This window comes from Trachurus trachurus (genome assembly GCF_905171665.1).
Source record: "Trachurus trachurus genome assembly, chromosome: 5".
Classification (NCBI taxonomy): Eukaryota; Metazoa; Chordata; class Actinopteri; order Carangiformes; family Carangidae; genus Trachurus; species Trachurus trachurus.
In genome coordinates, this window is record NC_139896.1 from 26625795 (window position 1) to 26644732 (window position 18938).

General features: G+C 44.4%; 1 protein-coding gene across 1 annotated transcript in view; it reads left to right on the forward strand.

Moving 5' to 3' along the window:
• Positions 1-10779: 10779 nt before the first annotated feature.
• rims4 (regulating synaptic membrane exocytosis 4) overlaps positions 10780-18938 on the forward strand; it is a gene marked incomplete at its 3' end in the record, with an annotated part of 43211 nt that continues 35052 nt past the window's right edge. The window contains exon 1 of the mRNA XM_083972232.1: positions 10780-10909. Within this exon, the coding sequence (XP_083828358.1) occupies positions 10813-10909 (97 nt within the window). The 5' untranslated portion in view covers positions 10780-10812. The remainder of the gene's footprint in view (positions 10910-18938) is intronic.

The following is an 18938-nucleotide window of genomic DNA, read 5'->3' on the forward strand; positions in this document are numbered from 1 at the left end:
TCAAGGCCAGCAGCCTGATGACTTTGTCATCCTTGACCTGGTTCCTGTGACAGAGGGAGGAACCAGTGAGGAATTGGAAAGGTCCTCATCATCCACTGATGTGACCAGAAAACTCGGCACTAAAAGAAAAAAGGGCCAGCTAGTGAGCAGCGTCGAGACAACCAACTTTGAGGACCAGCTCCTGGGAGCGCTCAACACAAAACGCGATGAAGATGAACTCTGGTGCTTAAGTCTGACTTCTAAAATGAAAAACCTCTCAGAGGAAAAGAAGAGCGAATTTCAGATTCGTGTGTCACAACTATATCATGAGCTTCATTTTTCATGAACTTATAATGTTAATATATTTGGCAGAATTGTTTGTGTTTTTGTTCCAAATTCCCATACTGTATGTGACAAAGAATGTTCTCACCGACTCTGTGTTTGTGTGTGTGTATTGCCAGAAGAAGACACTGTCATTTCAGGAATCCATAATTCACTTTTTTGTGTATTTTGTATTATATTAAATTATTTTTCTCTTACTTTATGACATCTGAAGGGATTTAGTGCTGCATATGTTCTGTGAGATACGCCTCTTTTGTTCATGTCAACTATCCTGATATTTTTTTAAAATTCTTAATACATTTTATATTAGCGTTTTTGCTCAATAGCTTCCAGGTCATGTGACCTATTGACACCAACCCAGTGCAGGACCATAGTGCTACACATGCTCTGTGAGATATGCCTCTTTTTTTCATTTTAACTCTCTTTAAAATTTTAAATTCTCTCTCTTTAAAATTCTTAATACATTTCATAATGTAAATATTAGCGTTTTTGCTGAATAGCTTCCAGGTCATGTGACCTATTGACACCAAACCAGTGCAGGACCATAGTGCTACACATGCTGTGGTTTTTGGTCATTTTCTCCAAAACCACTGGACCGATTTCAACCATACGATGTGCCAATACTGCGACTGTGGTTCAACGTAGAGGCCGAACTAAAGCAGGACTTCCGCCTGACCAGAAAAGTCATGCAAGGTCTGCAGAGACTCCTGCAGAGGGAACAGGACCATGGCTGGGGCTCTCAACTCGAGGTCCGGATATATGTCTACTGGCTGGCTCATGGTTTATCATATCGGGTTGTGTCCAGCGTCTTCAGTGTGCCAAAGACAACTGTTCACCGTGTAATCCACAGAGTTGCGCGGCTGATCTGGCTTAACCTGAAGCTAGCCATCCATTTCACAAAGCCAGAAGACCTTGACACAGTTAGCCAAGGATTTGGGCAGCTTTCAGGAGCCACTGTCCTGAACTGTGTTGTTGGTGCAATTGATGGTTGTCATTTCCATATAAAACCTCCCTCTCAGCACAGAATTGACTACCTGAATTACAAAGGTTTCTTTTCAATTAACATGCAGGCCATTTGTGATTCAAAGGGAAAGTTTCTGGACATCTTTATCGGTTATCCGGGGTCAGTACACGATATGCGCATCATGAAGAACCTTCTGCGTTGGTCTCCCCTCAGATCCCCAGATCTATCCGAGATATATCCGAGTTTGGAAATTTGAAGAAATTTACATTTTTGGTAATTTTTTTTTTTTTTTTTTGACATTTTTTCGGTTAAAAATTATTCAAAATTGCCTGTGTGTTTTTTTTTGTCATTTTCTCCAAACCCGATTTCAACCAAACCTTCTGCATGGACTCCCCTCGGACCCCCAGATGATACAGTGGGAGCCACATAGAAGTTCCCATCCCAGCTGGCTGCCATTCAGCTGCCAGCAGACTCCCAGCAAAGTCCCAGCAGAGCTCCAGCAAAGTCCTAGCGGCTGGAGTGACCCCCTCCTTCTCCTGGGCGTGACTAGTTTTTACTGGAACTCCACCCATTCAATGAAGTACAGGACATGACCAAGAGATGGCGCTTCTCTCACAGAATACAGTACATATTGCCAGAGGCGAAGCTTTAAATGCCGCCTCTGGCGTTGTGTGGAAATTCACATCATTCATAGAACCAAGAGTACATACATGTTTAATTTAAAAAGTGAAATTATAACTGGGCCACCTATTGGTCACCCATTGTCACACAAATCGCATACAGAGCCTGCCTGCGACCCTCTGCCACGGCCTGCTCGGCAGATCTGTTGTGAGCAGAGGTTCCACTGGTGTCTGGGTTTCACGTGCGCAGACTCCACATCTTTCAACCATTTGCTTCACTGCAGATGTGATGCCTGGCCACCAGACTGACTCACTTGCTCTGGCAAGACATTTGTTAACACCCTGATGTCCTTGGTGTAGTTTGTGCAGGATGTCAGGTCTCATGCTGTCAGGGATTATGAGCCTCTCACCTTTCATAAGCAGTCCTCCCCCATCATGCAGGACTGACCTTTCAGGCCAGTAAGGTAGCAGTAGCTCATGCACATCTCGTCTGTGTTCAGGCCAGCCCTTTGCAATGTAACGACTGAGACGTTTGCATACATTGTCTAAGGTTTGTGCTGTCTTAATCTGTTCAAGCTTCGTTGGTGTGGCTGGCAGGCTTTCTACAATGCTGTCCAGGTAAGCTTTGCACTCCTTTTCCAGGTCTTGCTCTGCCTCTGTGGCTGTAGCTGGAAGCGGCGCTCTGGACAGAGCATCAGCTGTTATCAGGTTTTTACCTGGGACATGGATAATATTGAAACTGAACCTGAGCAGCCGGAGTCTGAATCTGATGATCCTCGGCGGGAGGTCATCCAGTGGTCTGGACTTCAGGAGTGTTATGAGTGGCTTGTGATCAGTTCTTATGGTAAAGTCCAGGCCACTTAGGTATCCTCTCAGGCGCTCGCAGGCCCAGGTCACAGCCAAAGCCTCCTTCTCTATTTGTGCATATCTTGATTCGGCTTTAGTCAGGCTTCTGGAAATGAAAACAACAGGTTTCCACTCACCATCCTGTTGTTTTTGTGTCAACACACCTCCCAGCCCATATGAAGAGGCATCAGCGGAAACCATAGTTTCATGTTCTGGACTGTACTGGGCTAACACTGTCTCTGACGCCAGTTCTTTTTTTGTTTCCAGGAACGCTTTCTGTTGAGGTGCTACACATATCCAGCTGTTCTCTGTCTTCAACAGGTCACGGATGGGCTTTGTTAAGTCGGGCAGGCGTGGCGAGAATTTCCCCACAAAGTTCACCATGCCCATGAAGCGTCGAACATCAGCCACATCCTGCGGCTCAGGCATGTCAAGGATCACTTTTATTTTATCTGGGTCTGCTCTAATGCCTTGGCAGTTTATGACATGGCCCAGAAACCGGACCTCTGTCAGGGCAAACTGGCATTTTTCGTTCAGGGTGAGCCCAGCCTCACTGAATTTTTGCAGGACTCTGTGCAGCTTGTCGTCGTGCTCTGCTCGGTCCTTCCCTGTGACCAGGACATCATCAGCATGACACAAGACCCTATCAATGCCATCAATCAGCTGAGAAATCCTCTTTTGGAAATGTTCGGGGGCTGATGATATACCAAAGGGTAAGCGTTTGAAGTGAACGTGGTCAACAGCATCGAGTCTTTATGGAGAGGTACCTGCCAGAAGCCTGATGTAGCGTCCAGCTTTGTGAAAACTCTGGCACCTTCCAGCTTGGCTAGTGTTTCATCCACCGCCGGTAAGATGTGTCTCTCTCTGATGACGCTCTCGTTCAGATGGGTCAAGACCACGCAGATCCGTATTTTCCCTGACGGTTTCACAATAGGGACCATGCCTGCGCACCATTCTGTTGGTTCCTCGACACGGGCTATGACCCCCATCTTCTCCATGCGGTCTAATTCCTCTTTGACTTTGGTGCGAAGGGGAATAGCTACTCGTCTGGGGGCAGAGAGGGCGTAGGGGGCTGCATCTTCTTTCAGTTTAATTTTATATTCCCCTTTTAGTTTACCTAGCCCTTTAAAAACATCTGGGTAGGTTGAACGGAATAGTGCCTCTGCGTCGTCTATGCTGTGAAGCTGGGGGATCATATGCAGTCTGCGAATGGCAGGGAGGCCCAATAAAGGTGTGGTCAGGTCCTTCATGATGAACACCTCCTCCTCAATCTTTCTATCCCCTCTCTGAATGACAGCATGCACTTGCCCTTTAACATCCAGCGGTTGGTTGGCCGGGCCCAGCAGCGGCCTGCGTGTAGCTGTGTGACTGCCATACCTGTCCATTGTGTACACTGATTCTGGAATAGCAGTCACTGACGCACCAGTGTCCACTTTAAAACGCAGCTGACCACCATTTATGGTAAGTATTTCAGTCCATGTAGACAACTGTGGATGGTGAACAGCTCCCAGGTAAGCTGCCGCCTCATCCTCTTCAATGGATTCTAATTTTTGAGCTGATCTGCATACAGCCGCAAAGTGTCCCTTCTTTTGACGTTTTCTACATTCAACATCTTTTGCTGGGCATTCAGTCCATGAATGTTTTGGGGTTTTGCCACACTTCCCACACTGTTTTGACTTGGTTGATGTAGACTGTGATTGAAAATGACTTACACGTTGAGTAGACTTCTTCCTATAAGCTGGTCTCTTATTGTTGTGGGACACTGCATCCAAGTTCCCCGGTGTACTGGCTGACCGCAGGACGGCTTGTTGCTTTTTCACCTCCTCATGCTGCCTCACTTGAAGTATGGCTGTAGCTAAATCCAGATTTGGATTGAGCTGTAGTCTTTCAGACAGTTTCGCATCACGTATGCCGACCACAATCCTATCTCGGATCATCTCCTCACGTAGGACGCCATAGTTGCAAAGTTCAGCTAACTTGTGTACTGAGGTGATGAAATTCTCTGCATATTCGCCGACTTCCTGACATCTTTTATTAAACTTGGCTCGTTCAAAAATTACGTTGTGCACTCCCACAAAGTGTTGATCAAAAGCCTGTTTCACTTCATCATAGTTATTTTGTTTATCTTCTGCCAACCGCAGTGACGAGAGGATGTCGTCGGCCCTATCACCCATTGTGTAGATGAGAGAGTTCACCTGGTTCACCTTCTCTTTGTCTTTTAATCCAGACGCGAGTCGGAAGCGTTCAAACCTTTTTATCCATGCAGGCCACGAACTCGGCTCGAAGTCGAACGGACCCGGTGGTGTGATAGTGAATATGTGGTCCATGTTGAATGTTTTTAGCTTGCCGCTAGCCCGTTAGCATTCGCCGACTCGCTCATTCCTCTTCTCCACAGGTCACTCGTCCTCACTCTCCTCACCGGTAAGCAGCTCCGACTAGTTGTCTGTGCCACTAGACTCTGTCTGTCGTGGATTCTCAACTACTGACACTACTCCGTATTCAAGGACACAACGATCAGGATGCTGCAAGATAACTTTTATTCTTCTTCGCTTCTCTTTACAGGTTATGACCTCCTAACTAGTGCGCCACCTCCTGGCTATAACCCACCAATACAAAAATGTCGACAAAAATATACTGTATTAGCAGACACTAGCAGACACAGAGGACCCCATCACCCACAGTCAAGACTGATACGGCTTCAAATAACAATAATAGTATTCATAATCATTTGAAAATGGGAACTTATGAAGTTATGATGACTTCAGTGCAGTTGATGTTTAGCCACAAGGTGGCGCAGTTATTACATGAAGAGTAGACTTGAGGGCTTTACTACGACGGAGGCTCAACATATCCCAAGACAGTCTGGCTGCAGACCTGCAATGTCAGGACCCTTCGTTGCAGACTTGCACTGTGAGGCCGCCTGCACTGTGGGGGTAATCCCAAAAGAGTTATCGTAGTTTAGATGTTTTTGTCAGCTATATTTTATATAGTATAAATACTGAACGAAATGCGTGAAAACTAATTGGGGAACCCTGCTGTAAAATCACATGGCATGTTGCTTTTCTGTTTGTCTTAAAGTAGACAGAATTGTGGTAGGAGACTGAGAAAGACTCACATGCACGCATACATGCAGAGAAAGAGAGAGAGAGATGACAAGGAGTCTGAGCTCCAGTTTCTGTTTCTATATAAACAGTCTGAGGCCGTGCTCCACTTTCTACAAACTAGGCTGAAATGTCCTATTAAGAATTTACTCCCTGTGACCTTATGCAGATAAGCTGATGGTTGGATGTATCAGTTAGTGCAGTTGATCAGCAGCTCATCAAGGTCAATATCATTGAGTTTGGAGCTTATACTTTCTGCCCACGGTTGGGTCTGGCCATTTGTTACTTAACCGATTATTAACCCTTAACCGATTAGATTAAAGCACTCTGTGACTAGGCTTGTGCCGATCAACAACCCGATCCTCTATTGTTGATTAAGGGGGCAATCGACAATGTTTATAGTTGTTGTTGTTGTTTTTTTTCGTGCCACATCCACTGTGCTCTGGCTCAGCTGACTGTGTTCAGATGACGGCTAAATAGTCCAGTGTTGAACTCTTTTTAAAGCTACAAAGTGCAGTCAAACACCAGGCTAAAGAAAGAGGAACAGCAGAGCTCCTCTGACTGCTTGTCCGTGGAGCTGCAGGAGAACCGGCTGGAGAGCGCAGTGCCATCCTTTTTTTTTTTTGCAGGGCCATTATTACAGATGATGCACGTCTATGTCCATGTACTGTAGGCGCTGCATATCTGGCACATACTGTAAGTCCTCCTGTGTAACTTTTTGCTGCGAAATATGACTGAAGGCATGTGTAAGCCTGCACGCGTGGACACGTCCCCATGAGTTGACAACATAAGGAGCTAATAAAAAAATAAAACAATAGTATTAAAGGAGCGGTATATAAGAATGTGGGCAAAATTGTTGCTGCAGTCAAATTCAAAACACAGCAGCACGTTGTTTCCCCTCCCCTGCCCCCCAGACTCGAGGTTGCCAGACAGCGACGCGCTAACCTCTGCTCTGCTCACTCAGTCAGTCTCAAAGCAGAGTAAAAAGCTAAATATTCACCAACAACCTCACTTTTTTTATCGCTCTGGGGTCATTCCTATGTTCCCACAGCCCTATGTTCCCTCAGCCCTATGTTCCCACATTTCTAACTTTTGTTGTCACTGAAAATTAGGCCCTATGTTCCCACAGCCCTTTGGTCCCACCATTGGTTGGGTTTAGGCAATGAAGAAAGGAGTTGGTTAAGTTTAGTAAAAAGACCAGGTAGAGGCTAGACAGGCCAGATAGATAGAGTCCAGATAGGTAGAGAGAGTCCAGTGGGAACATAGGGCTGAGGGAACATAGGCACGCTCCCATTGCTCTGACTCACAGTAACTACGAGCGGAGTTCACGTCACTCAGGTGATCTGCAGGTCATTGTTACATTACTGCTCCGACGCTGTGTGTCTGTGTGCAGCGCTGACACACACACACACACACACACACACACACTGTAACCCTGCATCTACAGGAGCCTTAGTGCGTGTTTTTCACGCCATAGATGAGACATCTTACCGCAGAATAAACGACATGAGCCGCTCCGTTTCTCCTCCACTATCTGACGTCAGATAATAAAACATGACGACCGGAGACAGGCAACCTGACCGGGCCGGACTCATCTCATGGCCGCTCCTCACATTTACCATCACTTAATTTACCATCGGCTCCATTTTGCCCCATTTCCTCCCACTTTTCTAACTTTCACTTTGTAATTCATCCCTTTAGCTTTAGCTGCTCAAATTAACTGCTCACAACAGCAAGCTGTGTATCAAACAGCAGAGAGACAAGCTGCTTATTTCTACCGTGTGATATCAAGGAACTACGACCCTAATAACCGATAATAGAAAACAATCTTTTTTTTCCCGCGACCTTGTTTTATCTCCCAGCCGTAGCTGCAGCTCAGTGGTAGCTTAACTGGCAACCCAGAGGCTGAAACACCATTGACGCTGTGATTGGGAGAGAGTGCTGGGTGGCGGCACATGCAAACACGTAAATTCAAACCATAAACATGATTTGCGGTCTGTAAAAAATATTTTTAATGCAAATATTCTGGCTGTACTATTGGTGTAGGTGAGATCAGTATGCAGGGGTGGAAGGTAAAGACTTAAATTTACTCTCGTTACTGTAGTTGAGTAGCTTTTTGTGTACATGTACTTTTTTGAGTAATTTTTACTTTTACTTGAGTACATATTGTTGGAATAAATTTACTTTGCTACATTTTAAATAGCCTCCGTTTCCCTTTTACTTGTCCTTGTCAGTGTGTGACGGCTCTGTAGCTTCTTCCAGACGCATGATACGTGTCTCGGCTTCTGACAATCTCTCCTGCGTTCCGTCACTGTCGTTTTCAAAGTAATTTCTGCGAACCAACTGTCGAGGCAGGGAGATAGGTCACCTGATGAGCCTTCCGCCTCATGCTGGGAAACGCTTTTCCAGGTCGACATGCGGCCCGTACTTTTAAAATACTTTGACGACGACGTTTCGCCCATATTCGATTGTTTTGTTTCGATAAAACAATGCCAACACTATACTCTTCAAGACGGAGGTAAATCTTAATCGAATGCAAGCCTGTATTTTGTAATAATGTACAATTTTACATGTCAGGGAGTGGAGAGTCCCTAGGAAGCCGCCATCTTGTTCACCATACCCATGTGACTCCTCTGGAGATGTTTCTTCAAGTTGTACGTGAATTTTCCTTTATGATTATGATTTATGATTATGACAATATTTTCACCGCATGGAGGCATAACTTGCATTGTGTTGTTGTGTTTTTGTCATCCTTTTCCAACACAAAATGATGCCGGAGTTACCATCCAGCAGACACACTTTTTCGTTGGCAGTGATCATAACGCCATTAGCTGTAGCTAGGGATCTCGATGAACTAAGCGGGTGGTTGCTTCACATGTTGGTTTGTTGTGGTTTTGTGTTGCAAAGTGTTGCAATGCATGCACACAGAGCATACGTCTGCTGCCCGTTTGATTTTAAAAGTGTAATCCTGCTAAGTAGTCCCAGTTTTTATTAAATATACTGGTATATACTGATTTTTTCTGTACTGTAATGGATTAGTTACCTTTCTTGTATCCTAATTACGTAGTTGTTACTCCCCAAGCCTGGGGAGAAGATCCATCTGACACTAATTTGCACCATAACTCGCTGAATTTTTAACCAATTTTCAAACATTTTTTTTTTTTTTTCAGAAACACTAGATTTAAAAACTATACAGTATGTGACAACACATGGTTACACTAAAATGCACTAAAAAGGGAAACTGTTGTACTAAAAAAAGGGTCTGGGTGCTCCTTGAATTTGGTTCAATAATTTACAGTAAATTTGATGTTCAGTGAGGGAGAGGAAGGGAGAAAGTGTCAGACAGCTAAGCAAAAAATTTAAAAAATTTCGGATCCCCCCCAGGATTTGCTCTCTAAAATTCTACGGTTCCCAACCTCACCTAGGTCAACAAAATGGCTAGAACTGGCCCTGGATTTGAAGGTCTCTGTACACATCATCTCTCATTATCAACAGACATATTCTGCATGAAAAGATACAAAATGGAATTTCCCCATACTTATGTTTCAGGGCTGGAAAAGAGAGAGAAAATGGAGAGCTGAAGAGGGACACTAACCTTGTCCTGTTCTGTATTACATCCACTGTCTCCAAGCCACACCCATATCCTCTCATCCACAATTTGATTGGTTCGGATGCCAGCAACAGTCCTGTCAGCTCTCCATCCCCTCCGCCGCCCCCCCTCCATCCTTTCCCTTCCCTCTCTCTTTCCACGCAGCTCGCCGGTGAATGAGTCCAGCCAGACACATCCTGTTTAACAGTACAGCTTTTCTCACTGCATCTCTCTCTCTCTCTCTCTCTCTCTCTCTCTCTCTTTCTTTCCTCTGTCGTTTCCCATCTCAGACACAACCAGAGGAGCATCGGCACGGCAACAGAGGACAGCGCAGAAAGAAAGACAGCAGACCTCGCTGACAGCAAAACAACACCACAAACATTTACAACAAGAAGAACAATAGGACATTGGCTGTGATGCAAGTCACAGTAAAGCAGAAGCAACAGATCCCCCATAGTTAGAATTCCTGCTGCAGCTACCTCTCTGGGCTGATACAGGCTTGGAAACGAAGCTGATTTGCAGCACCTACTGCAGCCAATGTCTCCCGGGTTTTGAGACAGGTTGTCTGAGTGGCAGAGAGCAAGAGGAAATGACAACACTGCAAGACAGAGACCGAAAGCCCTGATTCAGTTGGAGTACAACTGCTGGACGTCAACATCATCTCTGTCGCCAGCGCCTCTTCCTATCTTCCTATCTTCCTTCCCAGCAGGATAGGCGGAAAATCAAGCATCTGAAATGTGAATGGAAAAACAGAGGAGGCTGAAAAATTGTCATGCAGAGAGCAGAGTTCGGGGAGTTTTACTGTGAAACAAACAGAGCATGATATCAGCTTTTGTCAGTGTGAAGAGCAGATGATTTAGCTTAAGTCGTCAGTGAGTCTATCAGACTGTCACCTGGATCAGAGAGGGATGGAGAGCAGGATGATCATCTATTTGAGAATGGACACAAAACAATAATCTAAATACTGCAGGAGAGATGACAAGGCATTTGAGTGTCAATTCACACAGATAGATATTCACTATTATATACACTATTTTTTATCAGATCAAGTGCAACCATCAGAAACGTATCCTCATATTTTATGGAATGATTTTGCATCACTGGAACCTAGGTCTGAATTGAGCAATACTGAAATCTTTATTTACCAACAACTTCTACCGCTGCTTGCTACTGGGAAATAATCAACACTGATTTCAGTCGCTGTGAGAATCTTCGGGATTCTTGCTTGACTCTTTGTTTCCAGAGTGAGGGGGATCTGCCGTGGGGGGCAGCTGATAGCTATTCAAGACGCCGCGAGCCGTACTCCGCGTGAAGAATGCACAGCCGCGCTTGGCCAAGCCGGCCAACCCGGGCCCGACAGCAGGCCTCTACATGGAACGATCACAGAGCCGCCTCAGCCTGTCTGCATCCTTTGAGGCCCTCGCCATCTACTTCCCATGCATGAACTCCTTCGACGAAGACGATGGGGGTGAGTGGGACACACATACTCACACAACATCAAGATTGAGCAGCCATACATAAAACATAGGGCAGATGGCTCATGTAATTTGTGACCTGTCTGCCTGATGTGTGGAGGGAAACATCCATTCTCCAGTTTTGTGTTATGTAAAGCTGTCAAGGCTCAGAAGATGTTCTCACTTAGCAACATCCTCCAGAAACCCTCTACGTTGTTTTGTTTTGTTTTTCTAATATGTAGTTAGTTGTAGTTAGCAGTTGCATTATAATTTCAAAATACACAAAAGATTTGATCTTGTGGAACTCACTGTGCTTGCTGCGGACACAATCAGCTGCTTAATTAGTTGAGTCAACCCACAGAAAAGGAGATGTTAATTACTTTGAGTCCCTTGTCCATCATCAAAACAAAGTTAAAATGACAATCTATTGACAGAACAAGATATTTGAACGTACTACCTAAAGAGTAGATAAGTCATCTGTTGTTTTAAAAGAGAAATACAACATACTTGGTAATCAGTATCACTGATGACACATGACTGTGGCCAAAATAAGAGATGCCAAAGACACATGCTGATTTGGCTGGCAGGCAGATGCTCACTCAGCTGTAAAAGTCTACATTTAACTACATTAAATACATTTATGTGCATATGGATATCCAGTGTATGCTGTTGGATGCTGTCATATGTGTCTTGCACTCTGCAGGTGTTCATGTGTTCACATCAGGTAAAACCGGGTCATCATCACCCACAGAAGGACTATGAATTCAATCAAGAAAAGTACAGTAAAATTAGACCCAGTGTGTGGTGGGTGGATAGGTGGGGGTGGGTCAGGGTTAAGTCAGGTTTTCTGTGATGAGATTGTCAGTAGGATCAAATCTTTTCTCAAAATGGATGCACTAGATGATGTAATGTATTTTGCTCTGAACTGATTTTGCTGCACCATTACATTATTCCTGGCGTCCTGATATAGTCTGACAGTACATTAATGATAAACTGGTTAACAATTAACAAGACACACTGTGTCAGCTGATTTCAGTAGGGCACAGACACGTCTGATCCTGCAGAAGAGATGAAAAGTAACCCATTTTTTGTAAAGCTTCTCACCTTGTTGTAGTGATATAGACTGTACTACAGGGTGTATCAGTGCACTGTAACCTCAGAGATTACAGTCACATGTCTGATCACACGGTGCAGCAGAGACAGTGCACACTGACTAACCAAACAAGAAAAGGGAGAAATTTGACTGAAGAAATAGTAAACCAAGCAAGTGAATGAGCTTTAAAGCTCAATACAGTATGAAGGTGGATGTACATTCAGTCCTCAAAGAAACACACACAGCCTGTATTTAGAAACTGAGCCTTAAAGGGATAGTTCAACATTTTGGCAAATTGGCCCATTGCCATAATCCCTATAGTCATAGCAGTAGGTTCGTTACCGAACTGTGCAAGCTATGTGCAAGCTATTTTTTAGAATGGCAGAGCAGAGCCACAAGCTGCTCAGAGCTATGCTACGGAGGCTAATGGGATTTCTTGGTTTCCCTCATCAAACTCATCAACTACACAATCCAACTACTCCAAAACACTCTCGTGGACCTGCACATTCACCACGCTATGAGATAATAATGTAATGTTACGAGATGGAGTTGTTTTCGAGGCAAATGCATAGACTGCTTGCCAAAAGACTGCCCCCGACAGGAACGTGCATAAGTGATTTTGCATGAATTTACCTCGAAAACAACTCTGTCTTGTGACGTTCTGTTATTGTCTCATAGCGTGGTGAATGTGTAGGTCACAACTTGTCCACGAGAGCTTTTGGAGTTGTAGGATTGTGTATTTTGATGAGTTTGATTAAGGAAACCAAGAAATTCCATTAGCCTCCGTAGCGTAGCTCTGAGCAGCTCGCGGCTCTGCTCCACCGTTCTACAAATAGCTTGCACCGACAATTACAGGTAACAAACCTACTCCTGAAACTATAGCGATTATGGCAATGGGCCAATTTGCCAAAATGTTGAACTATCCCTTTAAAACATGCTGTCAGTACTTCTGAAACGCTATGATGTCATATCAAACATCACCCTCAGCCATGTTCCTAGCTCCTACCCTGGCAGGATTTTGAGTGTTTACCTGAAATCTGCTATAGTATAATTGGATCACTCAGAAAATCAGAAGAGAGGCACAGAGGCCCCTCTCTTCTGACTTCTGCCCACAGACTATAGTTGATATTAGTGTAATTTTAAATTTCCTCTGACAGGCTTCTCTAGTTCTTAGAGGTATACTGCATAACTTCTGTTGACCTCTATAGTAAATTGCACGTAATTAAAACAACAACAACAACAAAACACTGCCTGTGCTTCCATGTTGTGTCTGGCAGTATAGGCTGCAGTCACCCATACCAGAATGCAGACAGGCTGGTGAAGGATAATTGTGGATTAGTAGAAACACTAGGTGCTAACATTACACTCATAGAACCATTTCCAAGACAATAATACATTATCTAGGTCAAGCACAGTAATAGCAATACACCCTACTCATAATATCTAACAAAAAAAAAATTAATTACGTGTCACACAGCAGTAAAGCGACATGAAACAGATGTCACTGACATCTGTTTCTGCCTTCAGTCTGAATTCTGCTTAAAAGAGGACATGCAACAGCCAGCCAACTTAACATAATTCATTTGTAATTCACTTAAAAATGGTCTACCCAACACAAACATTAAAAAAGAAAAGTTTAATTTTGAATTTTTTTTAGCTAGGGCGTGGCACATCAGTCTGTGACGTCACTGGCTTTGTTGCCTCCGCTGGCAGACAGTGACAGTTGAAAGTGAAGGACAGCTACAGACAGAGATGGTAAAATATGAAATTGTGGAGGCACAGGATTAGAGGAGACACATGGGAGACCGGGTGACATGGTGGTGCAGTGTGCACTGTCGCCTCACAGCAAGAGGGTTCCGGGTTCGAACCCGCCGGCCGGCTGGGGCCCTTCTTTGTGGAGTTTGCATGTTCTCCCTGTGCATGCGTGGGTTCTCTCCGGGTAAATGAACATGGGAGACCATTACTGTATTATTTCTTCACATAACCAGTTTTACAAAAACACAGAAAAAACTGTCTGTTTTCATTAAAGCAGAAGTAAGCGATCCGGTCGTTTTGGCTAACTTCTTGTCAGCCGATGGAGTTAGCGGTCCCCGCCCTCGTCCCTACGTCACCACATTCATGCGCATCCCTTGGCTGCACACACAGAGAGGACCGCCCCTTTATGCCGTTCTCTCTCCTCATTGGATAAAGGTTGTAGGATACAAGGAAAGTTTTCTCCTCGGCTTACAGCAGAACAGAGTGACTGACAAACCCGTGTTTCAGACCAAACACTCTATATAAGTGATTGCTGTCGGAAGATATAACTATTTAAGACTTATATTAACACAAAAATTCTGCTTACTTCCGCTTTAACTACGCTAAGAAGGAGCCGCACGGCTGCGGCGGCTAACGAAGCTGAAAACAGAGACTCCTCTAATAATCTCTGGCTGCAGGGTCTTACAGCATGTTTACAGAGGAAAACTTTGAGGCTGAAACCTCCGGGGGGCAACTGCCATTCCAACATCCCACCAGTCCGACATAGGCTTCTAATTGTCTAAATGGCGAAACTGAATTTTCTATCAAATGTCCCGTCATTCCGACAATTCTTGCCTCCTATGGTCAGAATGATGGTATTTTTTTCTTTTTTTAAACATCCTGCCGACAATTACTTTAATAGCATATTTTTTCCCAAAAAGATTTTGCACTGGTTGGGCTTGGGCAATGATGAAAGGAGTTGGTTAAGTTTAGTAAAAAGACCAGCTTGACAGGCCAGATAGATAGAGAGTTCAGATGAGTAGAGGGGAGTCACCTGTTGAGTAACGCACATTTCCTTATATTGAAAGCCTTGTCGGAACGGTGGGACGATGGCATGTCGGAATAGCGGTATGTCGGAATGGTGGTATGTCGGAGTGGTAATAACATATAACAAATAACAGAACTAAAAACATATATTTAGCCTGGCTTTCTCTCCATGTCAGATGCATGCCATATACTTGGTATCGTTTCTTGGCTGCCAGTTCATTTACTGTATGTTTGGGGTCAGGTTCTGAGCTGTGAATACTCTTAAGATAGAGTGGTGGTGTGCATCAGTGAGATGACGACCTGCCTTTTTTCTTGCAGGCCATAATTGTATCGCAGGACGGATCTGGCACCCAGGTCTTGGACATGAGTTTGACGTGTGTGCTGGATTATAATGTCCTACAATATAAATAAGGTAGAATATAAGCTATATTATATTAAGTATTAAGGGTAAGGGTTAGGGGTAGTTATTAAGTAGTAATATAAGTACTTTGAAAACCTCTGTCTTGTGCAGGAATAGCTTCTCTCTAATGTGTTCTATTGAGGAGGAACAGGAGATCACCTTTATTATAGTAGCCTAACCCTAACTGCAAAAATCCCCTGTAAGACCATAGGCCTACACCACGTTAACCTACTGTAGATTGATAGCTAATGGGACAGTCAACTTTTTCATACAATTTCTTTTAATGTGCATTTACCAGTGATTCGAATCACTTCTGGATGGAAACATGGTTAGTGAGAAGGGTGTGTGTGTACTAAGGATGGCGGGATTCACCGATACAAACGTTTGCGATGCGACTGCACTGCACTGGTAGATTCAGGGTGCAATCAAGACAGGTGAAACACATTAGGTAATCAAGGGCACACAGGAAGACAGGACAAGGACTTCAAAATAAAACAGGAACTAAACTAGGACAAAGACACAGACCACAACACACAGGAAAAGAAGACAGGAATTCCAAAGTTAAACAGGAAACAACTCAACAACAAAGAAAATGACACCAAGACAAGACACCAGGAACCCACAACAGGACATAACACTAAGACAAGAGTCAGGGGGTCCGCCCGGAGGCCAGGCAAAAGAACACAGAGAGAAGGGCGATGCCGCTTGCGGGTCCCCTCTGGAGGCAGGGCTGCAGGGCGATGCCACTTATGGGACTGGAGACCAGGAGGGCGGCTGGCCGCTGACTGGAGTCTCGGGACAGAGATGGGCTGGTGTGCCAGCTGGACACTGGCGACAGGAGTCGAGCATTGCAACAGCCCAACACTGGAGGCAGGAGCCGGGCGGACCACCGACTGGATGGTGGCGACCAGTGTTGAACAGACCACCGGCTGGACACTGGAGGCGGGGGCCGGACTGGCCTCCGGCTGGACGCTGGAGATAGGGGTCGAGCACTCCAACTGCTCAACACTGGAGGCAGAAGCCGGACAGGCCTCCGACCGGACACTGGAGACAGGGACCAAACGGGCCTCCTGTTGGACACTGGAAACAGGAGCCGGACAGTTCTCCTGCTGGACACTGGAATCAGGAGCCGGGCAGGCCTCAGGCTGGACACTGGAATCAGGAGAGCTGGATGCTGCATCTTCTGACACCAGAACAGGGGTGACGTCCACCGGGACCCCTGACGCCGGAACCGGAGTGGCATCTGCTGGGACCCCCGACGCCGGAACTGGAGGGGCATCTGAGGGCAGCTGCATCCCAGGAGGTGGAGCTTGAGAATGCTGCAGCTCTGGAGGTGGCCTGACCACCAATGAAGCACGGGGAGCGGGCATCAGCTGGACCACCGACCAGACATGGGGAGCAGGAGTTGGCCGGGGAGCCAACAAGGCATGGGGAGCAGGTGTCGGGCGGACTACTGACAGAAATATGGGGAGCAGGAGTCGGACTAAACTCGAATGCTATGGATTTAAATCGAATGCCATCTCATTTATGTGGCGTTATCTTTCATGCAGAACACAAAAAGTTTATTTCAACGGCAGCTGGTCTAACTTTAAAGATCTAGAGTGTGGTGTGCCGCAGGGGAGCTGCCTTGGACCACTCCTGTACTCCATTTTCACAAATGACTTGCCATCTGTTTTGCATAAAGCAAGTGTACAAATGTATGCTGATGATTCTACACTGTATTACGCAGCAAATACTACCAGAGAGCTATACAATATTCTTACTTCTGAGTTAGATTTGGTCTTTGATTGGATACAACAAAATAAATTGGTATTAAACATTTCAAAGACCAAATCAATTATTCTAGGATCAAGTCACAAACTGTCATCTTTACCCACATTGAGGCTGAACTTGTCTGTCGAATAGATAGAACAGGTTGAAAAGGTTAAATTATTAGGTGTTACAATAGATACTCAATTGCCATGGTCAGAACACATTGACACAATAATACAGAAAATGGCATCTCTATGGTGAGAAAATGCCTTCCTTATGTTACTGAACACATTCTGGCTCAGGTAGTTAAATCTTTAATTTTAAATCACCTGGACTATTGCTCACCTGTTTGTCCTCGGCATCAAAAGGTCTGCTAAATAAACTACAAATTGCCCAGAATAGAGCTGCCAGATTTGATTTACACTGCCCCATAAGAACAAACGCAGAAAGTATGCATTGTAAACTCTCATGGTTAAAAGTAGAAAAAAGGCTTGCCTTAAGTACAGTCACATTCTTCAGCAATACTGTTTATTCCACGAAACCTGAGTTTTTACATAATCAAATTATCAGATGTAGTCAAATTCATAGTCATTCCACTAGATCAGCAGATGATGGTCAAATAACATTACCATGCCCAAATCTAACGCTTTGAAAAGGACAGTTATCTTTCATGCCATCAAGCTTTAGAACAACTGCCCCCTCCATATACGACAATCTAACAGCAAGTCCTCATTCAAATACCATCTAAGAATGCACTCTTTAACAGCTGAGCAATAATTCAGTCTGGCAAGTATTATAGCTTATCCCTGTTTCGTCCCTGTTAAATGAATGACTGATATTAAGACTACTACTGTCGTGGACATTTTTAGCTGTTTTCTGTTGGTGAATAATGAAATAGAGACTTCTGCCGGCCGACAAGCTTTTTATTTCCTTGCAAAGAAAGGTCAGTCCTCACCCGAGCGGTGATGGTAAAGAAAGACCGGCTTTTTCACAGCATGTGCAGTTGTTAGTATTACTGCAAACATGACGTATTAAGATGTCTATTTGACTTATGTGATATTGAAAATATGATCTGTTTTTTCTCTTTTCGATGTAAGGTTCTTCGGACCCCAGGAAGACTAGCTTGTGCCATTGGCATGAGCTAATGGGGATCCTTTTAAATAAATAAATAAAGAATGAGGCAGAGATAAACACAGGCATGAGCTGTAGAGACAGAGGGCAGTACAAGGAGACAAAGAGAGGAGTCTCTGGTGTGTATCTGAGCTGTAATGGCGACCTAGAAAAGTCAGGAGTAAAAATGGACAACCAAGAAATGAGGTCTATTCGAGGGGGAAGATGAAAAGGGGGAGGCAGGGGCAGGTGTTCATTGCCAATACCAAGCAGTAAGGCAGCAAATAAGTACAGCTTCAGGAACAGTGAGTGAGTTTTAACATTATGTTTAAAAGATCCATACAGTATAGGTAGATGTTTATATTAAAGCTCCAGGCAGCATAAAGGTAGATGTCCATGTGTAGGGTGATTATGAAGCAGATATAGGTTTTATATTAAATAATTAAAGCTTCAGTCCACAGAGAAATGCACACAGCCTGTATTCAGAAACTGAGCCTTAAACCCAGCTGTCAGGACTTCTGTGACTTTGTGATATCACAAAATATTTTATATAGTTCAACTACTCACAGAATAATTCATATAATTCAACAACTTCAAACATAAATATTAAGTATAAAAGGATAAAGTATAGAAAAGTATAAGGATAAAGTGCTTAAAGGAATGATGCTTTTAGTGCTGTTAGAGACGTGTTTACAGTTCATACGCGATAGAGAAAACTTTTTTGATCTCGAGAAACTTTTGCGAGATCTCGAGAAACTTTTGCGAGATCTCGAGAAGCTTCATCCTTTTTGCTTTTTTTCACCCATCAATTTTTTTCCCCCATGTCCCCTAAGTGGCTCCGTACACACACACACACACACACACACACACACACACACACACACACACACACACACACACACACACA